Source organism: Panthera pardus, unplaced genomic scaffold, assembly GCF_024362965.1.
Source record: "Panthera pardus isolate Hobbes unplaced genomic scaffold, ASM2436296v1 HiC_scaffold_8, whole genome shotgun sequence".
Taxonomy (NCBI): Eukaryota; Metazoa; Chordata; class Mammalia; order Carnivora; family Felidae; genus Panthera; species Panthera pardus.
In genome coordinates, this window is record NW_026527013.1 from 30,016,705 (window position 1) to 30,033,130 (window position 16,426).

Below are 16,426 nucleotides of genomic sequence, written 5' to 3' on the forward strand. Positions count from 1 at the left end.
AGAGTCACCAAATAAAAACTTGGCACCACGTGTAGGCCGACGTAGACCTTTGCTCCCTGGATCCCGGGGGGAGGGGGGGGGAAGGGGGAGGGGGCGCGGGGAGGGAGGGTCTTCACAAGCAAGCGCCGCAGGAACACCGGTTTGGCCTCACCCTGGTCCCAGCACCCCAAAGGAAGTAGCATTTGGGCAGAGAAATGCTATAAACGCCTATTCCCTTCTCATTCTTTGGGGTTGCTGAGCTGACCTATCGGCGAGGGGAGGGGGGGGAAAGAAAACGCGCACTAGTGATTCTGTTTATTGAGTTAGATATGTATATATTCCGAGTTCGCTTGTACAGGAGGATTTACATGGCTGTATAAAGATGGCTGGGGGCGCCGCGCTCTTCCGGGGCGTTCACGTGACAGGCTGGGGTGAAAACCCACGGCCGGAGGAGAAGCGGAGGCCTGGAGGGAAATACGTTTCAGCGCACTGGGTTTAAATAAGTTTCCCGAATACACAAAGGTGGGAGCCACGCGTTTGCTGCCAGTCATCGAGGAAACGTTTAGCTTTCCAAAAAATATGCTGGTTTCGATAAATAGATTTTAGCCTCTCTGCTATAGTTTTTATTTTCTTTTAATTTTAGAAATAAGTTTATACGTGTGATCTGTTTGGGGGCTGGATGGGGCCGGAAGGGAGGGCGAGGCAGTAGCTCTCAGCTCTGCACTGTCCGAGTCAGGTCCTTTGTGGAGGGGGCGGCAGGCCCCACGCTATCGTGGAGTTTGCGCACGTGTTTCTTTAAGTCAAAGTTTCTGCAAAACCCTTTGCCGCAAGTGGCGCACGTGAAAGGCTTCTTGTCGTTGTGGGTGTGCATGTGGAAGGTCAGGTTGTAGACCTGGTGGAAGGCCTTGTTGCAGATGGTGCATTTGTACTGCTTCTCGCCGCTGTGGGTCAGCTTGTGATTCTTGTAGTTCCCTACGGGAGACCAAAAACAAAAAAAAGGAGGGGGGGAGGGAATGTATTGGAACTGGGGGGGGGGGGTGCCGGGCGTCCCGGGGTTGGCTCAGGTGCCCGCGCAAAGAAGGCGACGCTTGGCTAGGCGGGCGCGACCTCTCCGAGTGAAGAAGTTGTCAAACTTCGTCTGCGTCAAGCCGGAGGCTCTCACGACAGGATGGAGGGCCGAGTCCCGCGTAGCCTCCCCGCGCCCCTGCCCCGCCCGGTGCACAGGCCCGCGCAGCGTCCCTCCCGCTGTGCTCGGCTGGCCGGGAAACTTTTACACAGCCCAGAGACGCATCGGGTCCTTCTCCTGGCTGCTGCCTCGCTGGAAGAAATTCGCACGAACCCGGGCTTCGTCCCTCATTTTCTGTTTTTCTTCTCATTTTAAAAGTTACTCCCTCTGCCCCCCCCCCCCCCCACCAAGATACCACCCGGAGATCCAAAAGTGCCTTGAAAAACCCAAGCGGAGCGCCGGGCCTGGAGGTGCTGGGGACAGTAATGGTTTCCCCCGGTCTTGTTATTCCCAGGAGGTGGAGTTTGCCTCGATTTTTTTTTTTTTTTCATTTGAAAGGGGTGTCCCGGCTACAAAGACAAGCTTTTTCTATTGAGCAATAGCCTTTCTTTCTCCTACTTCCTTTCCCTCTGTCCCTTCCTTCCATCCCACCTCCCAAATTCGGAGTCTCCCCGTGCAACCAGCCTGAATCCAGCGAGGTCTACTAACCCGGCCCGGAGAGCTTCCACCCAAACCGGGCACAACCCGATTCCAAAGAAATGCTCTGCCCGCGCTTGCAGCTCTCACGCTCCCTCTCTCTGGATCCTTCTTTGCCTTCCCGCTAGCAGTGACCCGCCGAGTCCGGAGGTGAGGTGAGGAGAGGCCCTCGCCCCGCACATTACCTTTTTGGTGAAAGCCTTTGCCGCAAAACTCGCAGACGAAGGGCTTGTAGCCCGCGTGGATGCGGATGTGCGTGTTGAGCGTGGAACTGCGGTTGAAGGCTTTGCCGCACTGGTTGCATTTATGCGGCTTTTCCTGCGAAAAGGGGCGCGCGCACAATGAGGCCAAGGCCCCGGCTAGGGGAGGCCACCTCGGGGGCACCTTGAAGGGGCATGGGCTCCCCGGGAGGGGTAAGGGGAGCCCTTGCCATCCTCTCCCCAACACCGTCGCTCAGGCACGGGGTGTTGCGGGGGGGGGGGGGCCGAGCTCGACCCGGGGGCCACGTACCTGGGTGTGGATAATTTTGTGTCTGCAGAGCGTGCTGGCCTGGCGGAAGCCTTTGCCGCAGACTTTGCACACGAACGGTCTGGCTCCGGTGTGGACCGGCATGTGGCGGGTGAGGTTATAGTGAGCATTAAACACCTATGGGAGGACACGAGGGGCCTTGTGGTGTGTCCGTCCGCGAGGGTCTAGAATCAGACTGGGGAGGCCAGCGCCTTACATCCCCCAACCAACACTCCCTTCAGAAACCAACCAGAGCGCTTCCCAACCCACTGCTCACGCTTCCCAACCCACTGCTCACGCGTCTCGTGTGGCCGCGGACAACGACATCCCCATTTTACAGAATGGGAAACTGAGGCCCAGCTGGGTCCCCCAATGTGAGAAGTAGATAGCTACCGGGGAGCTCCTAAACTTGGGAAAGGGGCGGTCCGGGCTGCCTCAGCCAAGCTGCTGTTCTGCTCATCCCTCCCAGCCCCCGCGGACCCGGGGCCTCACCTTGCCGCACACCTCGCAGGTGAAGTTTTTGGGCTTGCCGTCCGCAGAGCCCCCGGGCAGCTTGCCGTGGCCCTTGACGCCGCCGCGTTCGGCGGTCAGGGCCGAGTTCTCCTTCAGCACTTGCTCCAGCGGCGCGGGCAAGCGCTCTTTATGGGCATAGGGGGCCGGATGGGGGAACTTGTCCGCGGCCAGGCCGGCCAACTTGGCGTTCTCCAGCAAAAAGAGTTTGGGGTGCGCGGCCAGGGCGGCGGGGGCCTGTGCGTTGAGGAGGCCGGACGGGAAGAGGTGGCCTCCGAGGAGCTCAGACGGCGGGTACGCGGCAGAGTCCAGGTAGTTGAAATAGTACAGCGAGCCGCTGGCCGGCAGCCCCACCGCCTGGTTGATGACCTGCGGCTTGATGACCCTGCCCGCCGGCAGCGCAGACGGCGCCAGGCCCAGATCGGCCTTGCAGCACACGCCACAGTTGGTTTTGCACAAGCCGCTGGCGCCGCACACCGGGGCCCCCCCGCCGCCGCCGCCGCCGCCTCCTCCTCCTCCTCCTCCTCCTCCTCCACCGCCGCCCGCCCGGAGGCTGCTTTTCCAGAGCTCGGAGTAACTGAGCAGCGTCTTGGACGGCACCTCGTAGCCTAGGGGCTGGAGGGGGATCATACAGGGCAGCGGCGAGCAAAGGTTGAGCAATTTCTTGCCCTGGCCGCCGTCTGCCTCCAGCGTCCCCGGCCGGGGCTCAAAGGGCGCACGGGGCTCCGACGTCTTGGCCATGATGCGCTCGATGGAGAAGGCCAGCGTCTTGGAAGTGGCCGGCGACGCTCCAGCGCGCGGGCAGGCCGGGGGCACCATGGTCTCCAGGGAAGCCGAACTGGCCATGGCGCGGCGAGCCGAGCTTTGCCGTGCGGGACTGGGCCAGGGCGCAGCCTCTCTCCTCTAAGTCTGCATTCCGGAAAAGGCAGGGAGGGAAACCGCAATTTAATAAGCACCTTGTCGGGTCCAGGTCACCCATTTGCATTCAAATGAACAGGGGCAGAACAAAGTGCACCCAAGGGGACCAAATTACCTCCCATTAACCCGGCGCGCAAAGGAACCCACCAGCCCCTGCCCTGAGACTTTGAAAGGGGGAAGACGGGGGAGGGTTTACAAAGGAAAAGGAGAGAGAGAAAAAAAGAAAGAAAGAAAAGAGCCTCAAATTAACCCCCCCTGAGCCGTTCCCTGGACCCTGGCCTCCGCCACGCGTGCGGGGAGCTGGACGGTGAAGGGGCAAAGTTAGAGGACCAGGAGAGCCACCTCGCATTTACCTCTTTCCCCCACCGCCAAGGAGATGCGTTCCGAGCCATGCAGCGTGTCTCCTCTGTCACATTTTGATGGCAAACATCTTCCCCTCCGCGTGAGATCACTGTCTTTTACATTCAGCTGACATCACATGAAGTCACTTGAAGTGGAATGACATGGGCGGCGGCGCGGCTCCCGTAGCGGCCCCTGTGTTCCCCCGCGCCTGCCGGCCGCCGCCGCCACCGCCCCTCAAACTTTAAAAGGAGGCAACTGGCGCCCGCGCTCCCCTCGGGAAAGTGCGAGCGGTTCGCGAATCGGGAAGGAGGGAAGAGACGGGAGGGGGAGGGGGAGGAATCGTGATGGTTTTGCCGGTGGAAAGAAGGTGGGGGGAGCCCAAACCCAGGCAGAGTTCTGTGCGTGATTCACAACTTTGGGGGCCTATAGGTTTGAGGGACGCGGGGAGGGCAGAGGGTCCCGCACGCGCCGCCCCAAAGGGCCCCTGGGTGTCCGTCTAGTCGCTGAACTATCCCTTAGCCCTCTGCAGCCGAGCTGGGCATGGTGCTAATAAACTGCCATTTACCCACGGAGCCGGCGCCAGCCCCGAACACGCGCAAATGATAATTACCTCATTAGGATGTGGCGCATGGACGCGGGCGCCGCGTTTGGAGGGGGGAACTTGTTAATGGGGAAATATTAATTTATGCAAAAACAACGAGCTCGCCTTGGCTGGCGTCGGAGGTCGGGAGAGAGCTCCCGCCGCCCAAGGACGACCCTGAAGCGTCCGGAAGAGCAAGGCCGCGCGCCCAGACCCCGGGGGCCTCGGCGCCCGGTGGGCGCGCCTCCCCCTCTCTGGCCGAACTCCTCGCCTGCGGCTGGGGGAGACTGCACAGCAAGCTAGAGGACTGCTTGAGAACCTAATCGATCAGAATCGCTGATTTGTGATCGGGTTTCTGAGGCAAAGCCCGGCTCTGCTGCTGGTTTCGGGCTGCGTGCGGGGAGGATTCGGAGGGCAGCTCTCCCTGCTGATGGGTACTTACTGTTTGTATAATTGAGAAGGTCCAATCTCCACCTGTTTAAGGAGCAGATTGAAACAGCAGAACCTCCCCTGGATCCTATTAAAACGTTTTTCCTCCTAAGGCCATTCAGTCGAACCAATTTTCCGAAGTGATTCATAGAGCTGAATTCTGCCAAGGCAGCTCTTTCACTTTTAGCCACTAAAGCACCGCGTGGAACCGGGTTTTGTGTTTTTCTAAAATAAAGAGAAGGATTATCAGAGGAGAGAGGGAGGGGGCTTGAAGGGGGGCGGGCAGGGACTTAGTGTGGCCAGAGGTACAAGCAGAGGGAAGAAAAGGCCCTTTTCTAGACAGGCCCCAAGTAAGTTCGGAGGAATTCAGCGTTTTGTGCCTGGCGCACAAAAGCAGCGCGCTCCACGCTCGGTTTGGAGGGGCTGAATTCATCTGTTTGCAGACCATTCTACCTGCGTATCACAACAAACTGCTCAAAGACGCTCCAGCACTTTCAACAGGCCGGGTGCTCTTGGCGACAACAAAAGTGGTCGAGGCTGAGGGTTCTTGGGGGGGTGGGCGGCTAGCAAGAGAGAGAGCGAGAGAATTAGGTTTAGGAAGGAGGAGGGGGGGGTGCAGGGGTTTTTAAAAACTTTTGGACGGTTTTGTTTGCGGGACAATTATATCTTGCCAGCCGGCTTTTGCAAGACCACGAGCTTTGTAGCCGCAACCACAGTTTAAGAGGATTACGGTGGGTATAATATGAGCAAACAGGGTTGAGGGTTTGATAGTGAATTTCATCTCCAAAGATACAGGGGCTTGTGGAGCCCAAGAAAATGCTACTGAAAGCAAACCTTTTCCTTTTTCACTCAGGAACAGGTCTTGAGAAATTGAGTATCTTGCCTGAGGCCTCTCAGCTGCAAAACATCCCAGAAAGCCATCAGGGAAAGAACAGGGGGAAAGGTCTAGTTTTAACTGAAGGCAAAGCATTCCTTTTCCCCTTCAGAACTTCTCTCTACTACCCACTCCCCCTCTGACGTGCAATTTCAAACCGGATATTGACCTGGCAGGTAAGGGAACAGAAAAGTGTACTTGGAAAGCAAGGGGAGGGAACAAAGAGATGTCTGAGGGAAAGTGGCCTGGAGGGTGACATCAGTGGGTGGATTTTCTCACCCTGCTAAGGCTGGAGAACTGCTTCTACTTCCCCCTAAATTCAGCAGGCGCTAGTCTCTTCCCCAAAGAACCCTTCTCCCCAAACTTCCAGATTTCAAAGCTAGAAGAAAGAAGCTTGCTTGTCTGAAAAATATTTCCATATACAACCCATTGAATTTAGATGTTCAAAGAGGTGGTATTCCAGACCCACTCTACCCCCATCCCTGTGTTAATGTGCAAACAACACAAATGAACCCGCACCCCCCCCAACAGGAAACAAACCGACAACTCACCCCGACATTGAAACAGTATCAATACACCCGGAGGGGCTCAACACCCGAATTTCTATACCGACTTTCCTGCGGGTCTCCTTCAGTCACCGGCACCGCACCCCAACCCCCTTTCCAAATTGGGTAATTGTTGATCTCGGCAGCGCGAAATATCTGCTGGTTTGAAAGCTCCATCAGGCTGAAAGGCTTCCAAAGGCTTCCCGTGAACCTGTCTTGCCATCCCTAGCTCTTTTTGTAACTGCACAAGCCATCCCGCTCTCCCCGGCATCACAAAGGAGTGTTACCTCCACGGAAAGAAAACATTTGGGTAAAAACAAGTTGCCCCTAATGTGCCTCTCTTTCCAAATGTTGGGTGAATACACTGGCTTTTAGAAAAGTATTTAATTAGCTTCACAAACTTCTCCTTCCCTCGCCTGCAGATTATATTGAAGTGGAGGGTTGGAGACTATTTTACACCTTGCCACTCACATGTTAATTAATCTCTATCTAACCCTAATTGCAGTTTATTCAAGCACCGCTCAACAGCTCACCCACACAATAAACACTGATCCTACTTTTATACATATTACTTCACGTTAACACATTGAGTAATTAACTCCAGTACCAACTAATAGTGCAAACAAATATTTTCTGTAAACGAGATGATTTCAGGCAGAATAAAAGAGGACTAGGGGAGCATGGCACTTGGTGGAGGGAGGGCTGAGATTTCCAATCGCTGCCCCCCCCTTCAAATTCATTCTCATTTGCAGGAATTTTTTTTAAAAAAAATTTTAATGTTTATTTATCTTTGAGAGAGAGACAAAGTGTGAGCAGGGGAAGAGTAGAGAGAGAGTCAGACACAGAACCCGAAGCAGGCTCCAGGCTCTGAGCTGTCAGCACAGAGCCCGTCGCGGGGCTCGAACTCCCGAACGAACTGAGATCATGACGTGAGTCAAAGTGCGTCGCTCAACCGACTGAGCCACCCAGGTGCCTCAGTAATTTTTTTTTTTTTTACGCTGAAATGTTAAAACAAAGAGGGAGGACCATAGGAATTAAAATTTGACAATTTTATGAAGTTGGTGGCGGAGTTCTGGGAGACTAGGGGTAACTTTTCTCTACCTACACATTTTCAGTGAGAGCGGGGGAATCCAAAATAACTCCACATGAAGGGCAACAACAGGAGGCTCCGGGGATGCGCAGATGTTTGAGGGATGTGAAGCCATCTCTGGAAAATAAAGTTCTACAAAGCTTCCCGCTCTAAAGAAGTCTTGTCCTTTAAAGCCAGGGTAGAAGTGGGCCGAGACTGTAGTGACGGATATATGAGAAATCCTCTCTCTCTCCCAGGCCAGACTGCTACAAAAGCTCCACTTTGGGGGTGCAGGGGCCTTGGGTCAGCAGCTTGACCAAGCAAGCCACCTTATGTGGAGGCACGCGGTCTGCGCCCAAGCGAGGCCCACTAGGCCTCAGGGCACGTGCTACACGCCAGGGGCCCAATCGAGAGGCTGCCCTCCTCCTATCCCTGGGCGCCCAGGCCCGTGCTGGCCAACCTCACTGGACGGCGCAGACTGCAGCCCATTGCTCTTGGCCTGCCAGGCCTGGACCCACCGTGGGGCCTTCCTCTGCCCTGAGGTCTCAGCCCCTCGCCCCGTCTCCTTCCGGGGCCTCAGCCGAAAGCCAGCCGCTTTCGCCTCGACCCATCTGGCCCTGGCTCGGTCCTCCACACCTCGGCCGCGGTGGGGAAACACTGCCAGCCCGACGCCCCTCTGCGGCCTGTGCTCTTCCCACGCTGCAGAGCAGGGTGCCAAGGCCGGGGGCTGCTTCGGCTCCGCTGGGCCTGACCCACGCCGCGACCTCGGGGATCAGCGGCTGTGGGGCGCCGCACCCGTGCCAAGCCACTCGCACACCACTGATTGGGGATCCAGGCTCAACCCCAAGGACTGGAGCGCAAGGTTTTAATTGAAATCGCAGGTTTAAGCACAGCTGGCGGCTGTCTATTGATTTTGCAAGGGCTTCTCTTGCGGGAAGCATATTAAATATGACTGGCGCTGCTGGAGGAGCCCCCTCCCTCTGGCCTTTTTATGGTCACTAACCCGAACACTGTAATGATGACTTTTGCTTAAAATTTTTTGTTGTTGTTGTTTAATGCCAGAAATCGCCTTCACGTTAGGACAAATTACTTAGCAGACGCCTGCCTGGGGTGTAGACAACCTCAGAGGAAAATCCCTTTCTGGAGCAAAAGCTCACACTTTGCACCACCTCTGGCTTCGCCGAGGGGAAAGGCAAACGTTTCTACTACAAAAAAGGTGTTGCAGCTCAGGTGGCTCGTCTCTGTCGCTTCTAGGTGACGAGAGGCACTATGATTTTCAATATTATTACTATTTTCTCTCCGGTTAGGTTGAAGTACTTAATACCTCGTCCTGCCATCTCCCCAGGGAGCTGAGCAGCTTGGGGGCGGACGGCGAGCTCGAGGCTGCCGGGTTTGGGGAAACACCCACCCGGCAGATTTGAGGTTTTTTCCGGGCTCCTTCGCTCCTCCGCTCCTCCATAACTTGTTTGGAAAACAATACAAAAACCCCAAACCAAACTTAAGGGTGTAAGGACTCTCCCTCCCGTCTTTGCTTCTTTCTAAGGGGATATTTAGGATCTGATTAACATGGTGCCACGTTTAACCGCTGAAAATAGATGAACTTCAGAAGAGAAAATTTTCTGCGATCCTCCTCCCCCCACCCCCTCCCCTCCAGGAAGCATTTTATTGAAAACATTCGGACTGGCTTGCCAGTAGCTGGCTTGTCCAAGGCTCAGGGGCCTCCGCCTTCGGTGCGCGCGGTTTGCAGGATTAGTGCGGCCGGGAGACAAAGAGCCCCAGAGACCCGGGCCAGGCGAGGCCGGGCGCGCCCGGGGAGCTCCCGGGTTCCGGATACCCGCACGCAGCGCTCGAGCACAGTCTGGGGCCCGGGCCTCCAGGCACAGATGGGCCAGAGCCGTCTGCATCTGCCGGCGTCCTCGGGGAGGCTGCGGCGCCCACAGCCTGGGTGGCCGAGCGCCCTTCCCACCGCACCGGCGGCGGTTTTGCAGCACCCGTTGCATTCAGGGACCGGTTTGCAAGCCTCGGTGCACCCACAGCCTCGTATTCACCCTTGAACACGAGAGGCGCTGATAAAGCCAAGGGCGGCCGGCTTTGCAGCCAAGGGGAGAATGGGGCGGTGGTGCAAACCTACCATGATTTCCAGAATCCTCCCAGCCTCTTCTGCAATCACATCAGAGGACATTAGCTGCCTATTTGGAAATCTGGAAACACGCGCTCCTAGGCCACAAGGGTTCTCCCCAAAGAGCAGATCTGCAGTCTCTACCCACTCAAGTTTAGTGCGCTCTTCTCTCTGACTACTGGATGCATATATAATCACAAATTAAATATATATGTTTAAATATGTATGTAACAATTATGTACATATTTAAACATATATAACTATATACATATTTAAATATATATATGCGTTATGTATGAACATTGTGTATATATGTATGTGTATATGTATATATATTCACCGCTATCGACAACCCTTCACTTAGAAATGCCATTTAATTAGGAATCTGATCCAATACCCTCGCGCAGCAATTTGTCAGCGGACTTGTCATTTCGCAAGGCGCGGTGGGGAAGGCAGTCGTCTCGCGCAAATGCGTTTTCCTCTCGCCACGCGGTTTTGGTGTGCAATCCAAAGGAAACAATTATTTATAAAGAACAATTTATACATACTTATACATACAATACATATAATATATATATAATCTCCACGTGCATATATTACACACATATACACACTTACACACATATATAAATGAAATAAAAAGGCGTTTTGGTGAGTGACTGGCCCTGCCTAGTTCGGGTGATGTCGATCTCTGACTCCCTGGGAAGACGGCTTAGGATCCTCCGCGTTATTTAACTTGGCAGCTAGTTAAACTCCGCGGTGGAGCCTGCCCAAAGGTATTAGCGTTAAGTGCTGAGAGCTGGAGTTAAGCCGGCAGGGAAAAGGAAGGACTGGAAGGGGCAAAGGGGTGAGAGGAACTGATTTCAGCGTCGGCCAAACTTCTGGAAATTTGCTGGACAGAGGAGGTCTGCGTAGGATCGCCCACTGGATAAGAACAGGAAACGCTGTGATCCCTTTACAGGGGAATCTCTCCATTGTATTGTTTGGTTGGTGATTTGGTTTGGTTTTGATAGGCACTTCCCAGCTATGCAGGTAAAAAGTTCTTTCCAGCCTGGGTTTCTTGAGGTCTCCCTATTCAGCTGAAGCCCATCTTCTCCACTCCTGGGTCCAGCTTTCTGTCTGAATGCCCCACCTGGGGAGTTTCTAGATTGACTTTGGTAAAGACAAAATGGCAACTGCAAAAATGCTGAGCAGCGCACTCCATCAAGAATGAACCAGCCCTTTGCTGCCTCTGTTGCTGTCTCCCTCACACACAGACCCTCTCTCTTTCGGGATAAAGCTAGGGTAGCAATCCGTAGGTGATTACTTATCACTAAGGACCCAATCACATGTCAGGCTCGATACTAAGCTAATACCCACTCTAGTCCGTTCTCACTTCGTCCTATGAAGTCATATGCCCATTTTACAGATTTGAAAATTGAGGCTCTTGAAGGCTAGCTAACATGCCCAGGGCCACACACCTGGGAAGAGTTTGTTTTCAGCACCTGTGCTCCTAACCACCATACTAAAAACCCAGAACTTAAACAACTCGCCCGAATGGCTGGCAGAATGTAAATTGGGACAACACTTTGACAAACTGGTTGCCAGTATCTACTAAAGTGGAATATTTGCATTCCTGATGACCCAGCAATTTCACTGCTAAATATATACTCAACAGTGAGCCTATGTTCACCAAAAGACATGGATTAGAATGTCCATAGCAGTGCTATTTATCACAGTCCTAAATTGGAAGTCAAATAACCATCAAGTGTGGCACTCATAAATTAATAAATCATGGCAAGTTCACAAAGTGAAATGCTCTATACATCAACAAAAAATCCACAAATTACTGGTACACCAAATAGCATCAATGAATATCACAAACAATATTGAACAAAAACAGAGCCAAAAGACTGCATATTACATGATTCCATTTTTTAGAGTTCAAAGGTAGGCAAAAGTGGGGGCTTCTGAGGTGCTCGTAAGGGTTTATTTCCTGACTTGGGTGCTAATTTGTGAATATTTATCAAGCTGTGCACACTTATTTGAATATGTTTCTATATATTTGTTTACTTCTGTTAGATAGAAGTATTTGGCCATATTTCTATAGATCTATTATAATACCTCTATGTCTGTTAAATAAATGAATAATTGGTACGAAGTTGTCTGACTCGCCCCCTCCCCTCCCCTAGTTCCCCAAAGAGACACTGCTCCCCTGCCTCTTGAGTAATCCTCTTTGAATTTCTCCCCCTGAACCAGACAACCGCATTGCTTAACTGGCCTCTCGTATAGACGTTTAAAAACAAGCTGCATCCAAACTCCTAACACAGTCGTCTTTGGAGCCTGGAGCACTGACCCAGCTTCCCAGAGACCCTGAAGTGGGCTCAAGACTTAATCAGGGGAGCTCATTTGAAGCATTTTTCTCACCCAAGACCTCAGAAGAAGGATGGCAGCTGTGAACTTGGACCTGTGCTCTTTGCCCCAGGGCACCAGTTGAAGAACGTCAGGCCAGGAACTGCCTCAAACTTTCCAGAGACATAATCTGGCAAGCTGCCTTGGGAGGTGGAGGGTCTGGATGAAGGCGGGAGGGTGGGGTCGGGATGTTCCTAGGAACTGGCATTAATAGAAAGCCTCGGCCAGTCTTTAGAGCTCAGCTCACTGGTTCTTGGCCCTAGACGAGACCAGGGGCAAAAAGACAGAATCTTGGCTCTCTGGCAAGTGACCCAGTTAGCAGAACTAGCAGTTTTGCTCTGGGAGAGGGTGGTGAAGTTTATTTTAGCAAGAAAAAGCCTTGGGATACAGAAATCAAACCAAATACTTGACAATCCCTTTGTGCAAATCCATGGTGAATCCTGCCAGTGGCACTGGTTGCAAATCTGATCTCAGCGCTTCAAGAAAGATACCAAGAACCTATAAGTAAAGCAATTAAGGTAGGACTCAGGCGGTAAGAACTGATGCTCTAGATAGCATAAAAATAATTCTCTGGTTCTGAGAGAGTGAGAAGAGATAAGACCCAAGGTGATATAATTAATTCATGAGTTAGTCAGCAAACCTACCTTAAGATTTGCTATCTCGGGCACCCTCTAGATGCCAGCGATGTAATGCTTACCAACATAGAAATGATCCCCGTCCTGATGCAGCTTACATTCCTTCATTCAACCAACAGGCATGCGTAAATACCTTCTGTAAACCAGGCCTGGTACCTAGAAATGAAGAATGGATAATGGGCGTGGCCCGGGTGGTCCAAGATTCTCAAAGAGGGCAGCCAAAGGGAAAAAAGTATAAAGCAAAAGCACACCCAAAGAACTCCCTGACAGCAAAGTTCGAAAATTTAAGAAACTTTTCATTTCAACAGAGGTGGCAGGCTGAACTAATAAAGAACAGGTTTCTAGAAGCATTGCTGTGATGGGTGGGTGAATTTCCCCCTTGGCAGCTCATGGCCTGGTGACTTTTCTAGAGATAGGATTCCGGTCTGGGTGGACGTGGGTCTCCCGGTGCATGGTATTATGGCACAATATTGAACTCCTTTCTGGGTTTTGTGGGGCTGAGTGTCTTTGTGGCAATATGGGTTCTAGAATCAGATCAAGTTAGAAGCCTGGCTAATCCGCCAGCTGTGTGTCCACAGGCAGGTTGGAGAACCTCTCTGCAAGTCTTTGCCCGTCTTTGACAGCGGTCATCTACTTTGTCACAGGCTGGTGGGGACTAAATGAGAAAACACGGAAGTTTACACAACAGTGACTGGCCAAAGGAAAGCACTTGATGCATGTTTGCTGCTGTTATTACAATAATGATTGTTATTGTTAACCATGGTCCTTCAGTCTGACAGGAGGAGGAAGAGGGGAAAACAAAAACTATTTTTCTGTTTTTAGATTTTATTTTTACATAATCTCTACACCCAAGGTGGGGTTGAACTCACAACCCCGAGATCAAGGGTCCCATGTTGCTGGGCATCTGGGTGGCTCAGTCAGTAAGCGTTGGACTTCAGCTCAGGTCATGATCTCACGGTTTGTGAGTTCGAGCCCTGCATCGGGCTCTGTGCTGACAGCTCAGAGTCTGGAGCCTTCTTCGGATTCTGTGTCTCCCTCTCTCTCTCTGCTCCTCCCCCACTTACACTCTGTCTCTCTCTCTCAAAAATAAATTTAAAAAAACATTTAAAAATTTTTTTAAAAAATTAAAAAAAAAGAGTCCCATGTTGCAATAACTGAGCCAGCCAGGAGCCCCGTGAAAATTACTTTCTTATCCTGCTCTTTACTTGTTTCCTTGTTTTTGCACACAAAAGGTTTGTGTTTTTTTTCTGATTTAAAAAGTAACCAATGAAGAAATTTTGGGGAAAGCAGAGGGTTACAAAGAAGAGTTTAAAATTGTGCAAAATCCTCCTACACAGAAATCACAACCACATTAGCATATATTCTTTCTACGCATTGACAAGGTTGACATCATATGATATCTACTGTTTTATAATCTGCTTTGCCATTTAATATAAGATGAACTATTTCCCCATGTATTAAATGTGTTACTAAGACATAATTTTAACGTCTCTGGAGTATTCCACTATATGGCTTTAACATGAGTTAAACAGTCCTTCGTCGTTGGCTATTTAAGTTGTTCACATTTCTTTTTCTTTTGCAATAGTTCCATCAGGAACATTCTCATACATAAATTTTGTGCATAGTTAATTCCCACAGGACAAATTCCCAGAAGTAGAGTTACTATAGCAAATGATATGCACATTTTAAAAGCTTTAAATACCAACTGACGAATTGCCTTTCAGAAGTAGGTAGAATGCCTCTTTCCCAACACCTTCACTGACACTGGGCATTATCACTGAAAAAACCCTTAGAAACTTGATGGGTCCCAAATGCTCTCTCATTGCTATTTCTGCCCATATGTTCTTGCCCAGGACAGACTCAGGTGCCAAATTATAGAGAACTTGGAATACTTGGAATATAGAAATGATGGTACAGACCTAGGCGACAGAAAAGGTGAAGAAATATGGAAAAGGACACCCCAGGGGGAGAAACTTCCAGAGAAAGGGGAGACCAGTGTCACATATTTTGTGGCATCTGAACAGTTCTAGATTGCTTTAGGTTTTGAACATTTCCTTGACAAGACCCCTTACTTCCCTGCTCTTCAGAAGTCTCTGGTCAGAAAGTGAGCTGCTGTCCCCTCCATGTGTTCTAGACCCCCTGTCCCTTCCTGGGTAAACTCACCCCTAGGTCCTGCATATGCGTGCTGACCTGTAGCTGGAGGTGCAGCCCCCTGACTGGGAGCCTCAGGCTAATGAGGTCAAGGTGGTCTGTGACATTCGTGGAAGTCTCCCAAAGGACTGTGCCCTGGCCTTGGACAGATGTATGTAAATGCAAGCTGGCTGGTCAGGAGACTCCTGACAACAGGAGTCTCCTGAGAACAGGTAGACTAGTGCAAATGTCTCACCATGCCTAGAAAAAGAATCAGAAGCGGCACCTGGGTGGCTCAGTTGGTTAAGAATCCGACTTTGGGGGCGCCTGGGTGGCTCAGTCGGTTAAGCATCCGACTTCGGCTCAGGTCGTGATCTTGCGGTCCGTGAGTTCAAGTCCCGCGTCAGGCTCTGTGCTGACTGCTCAGAGCCTGGAGCCTGTTTCGGATTCTGTGTCTCCCTCTCTCTCTGACCCTCCCCCATTCATGCTCTGTCTCTCTCTGTCTCAAAAATAAATAAACGTTAAAAAAAAATTAAAAAAATAAAAGAATCCGACTTTGGCTCAGGTCATGATCTCACGGTAGGTGAGTTCAAACCCCGTGTAAGGCTCTGGGCTGACAGCTCGGAGCCTAGAGCCTGCTTCAGATTCTGTGTCTCCTTCTCTCTCTGCCCCTCTCCTGCCCACACTCTGTCTCTGTCTCTGCCTCTCTCAAAAATAAATAAACATTAAAAAATTTTTTAGGGGGCGCCTGGGTGGCTCAGTCGGTTGGGCGTCCGACTTCGGCTCAGGTCACGATCTCGCGGTCCGTGAGTTCGAGCCCCGCGTCGGGCTCTGGGCTGATGGCTCAGAGCCTGGAGCCTGTTTCAGATTCTGTCTCCCTCTCTCTCTGACCCTCCCCCGTTCATGCTCTGTCTCTGTCTCAAAAATAAATAAACGTTAAAAAAAATTTAAAAAAAAATTTTTTTAGAATAATAAAAATAAACCTCACCAATCTGCAATCAAGAGTCGCATGCTCTATCAATTGAGGCAGCTAGATGCCCCCACCCCTTGTCTCTCTCCTTAATTCTCTTACCTATAAAATGGAAAGAGTGTCCTGTTTTCATACACACATGTAAGCTATCCACTTTTAACCCCTGGAAAGAAAGTCAAACCAATACAAATGATAGTCTACAGTTTGCTGCTGGAGGATATGAATATGTCATATTTTTGCATTTCTCAGAAAACGAGATCATAGCTAACTAAGAGCAAGAAGGCTGAGGTCCCACTCTGGGTAGCCAGAAGTTTGCATCACTCCACTAAACATGTGGCCTTAGACTAATCACTGATGCCCGGCAAGCCTTGTTTATTTCATCTGAAGATGGGGAGAACCAGTCCACCTACTTTATAGGCTCACACTGGTGAGGTAATAATAACTGCTAATAATGACTAAGCTCATGGCACCTGGCACATAGTAAGAACTCAGTAAGAGTGGTTGCCCCCTGGGGAAAAAGACTAGCGATGTGGCCCGAAAGGAGACTTGATTTCCACTATATTGCAGACAACATATTATATTATGTTGTGGCAATGCAGCAAGTGATAGCAATTGTTATTATTACGTCCAAAGAGCCATTGCCACAGGAAACACAAGAGTCTGATGTAACTAATTAACACCCCAGATGACCAGTATTAATTTATTCACCCCTTTAGGTTCTCTGGG

At 51.2% G+C, this 16,426-nt stretch overlaps 1 protein-coding gene across 2 annotated transcripts; it reads right to left on the reverse strand.

The window, feature by feature from the left end:
* Nucleotides 1–279: 279 nt before the first annotated feature.
* Nucleotides 280–4,692, reverse strand: FEZF2 (FEZ family zinc finger 2). 2 transcript variants are annotated; one of them, XM_053897644.1, is made up of 5 exons: nucleotides 3,970–4,692; nucleotides 2,693–3,607; nucleotides 2,192–2,326; nucleotides 1,867–1,999; nucleotides 280–951 (listed from the first exon to the last, which is right to left on the reverse strand). In XM_053897644.1, exons 2-5 carry the CDS (start codon nucleotides 3,542–3,544, stop codon nucleotides 692–694), a joined length of 1,380 nt encoding a protein of 459 aa, XP_053753619.1. In that variant the 5' UTR covers nucleotides 3,545–3,607; nucleotides 3,970–4,692; the 3' UTR covers nucleotides 280–691. The 2 variants fall into 2 exon arrangements, with proteins under 2 accessions (XP_053753619.1, XP_019325597.2); XM_019470052.2 differs by having other exon boundaries at nucleotides 2,681–3,607; nucleotides 3,970–4,593.
* Between the last annotated feature and the right edge of the window lie 11,734 nt (nucleotides 4,693–16,426).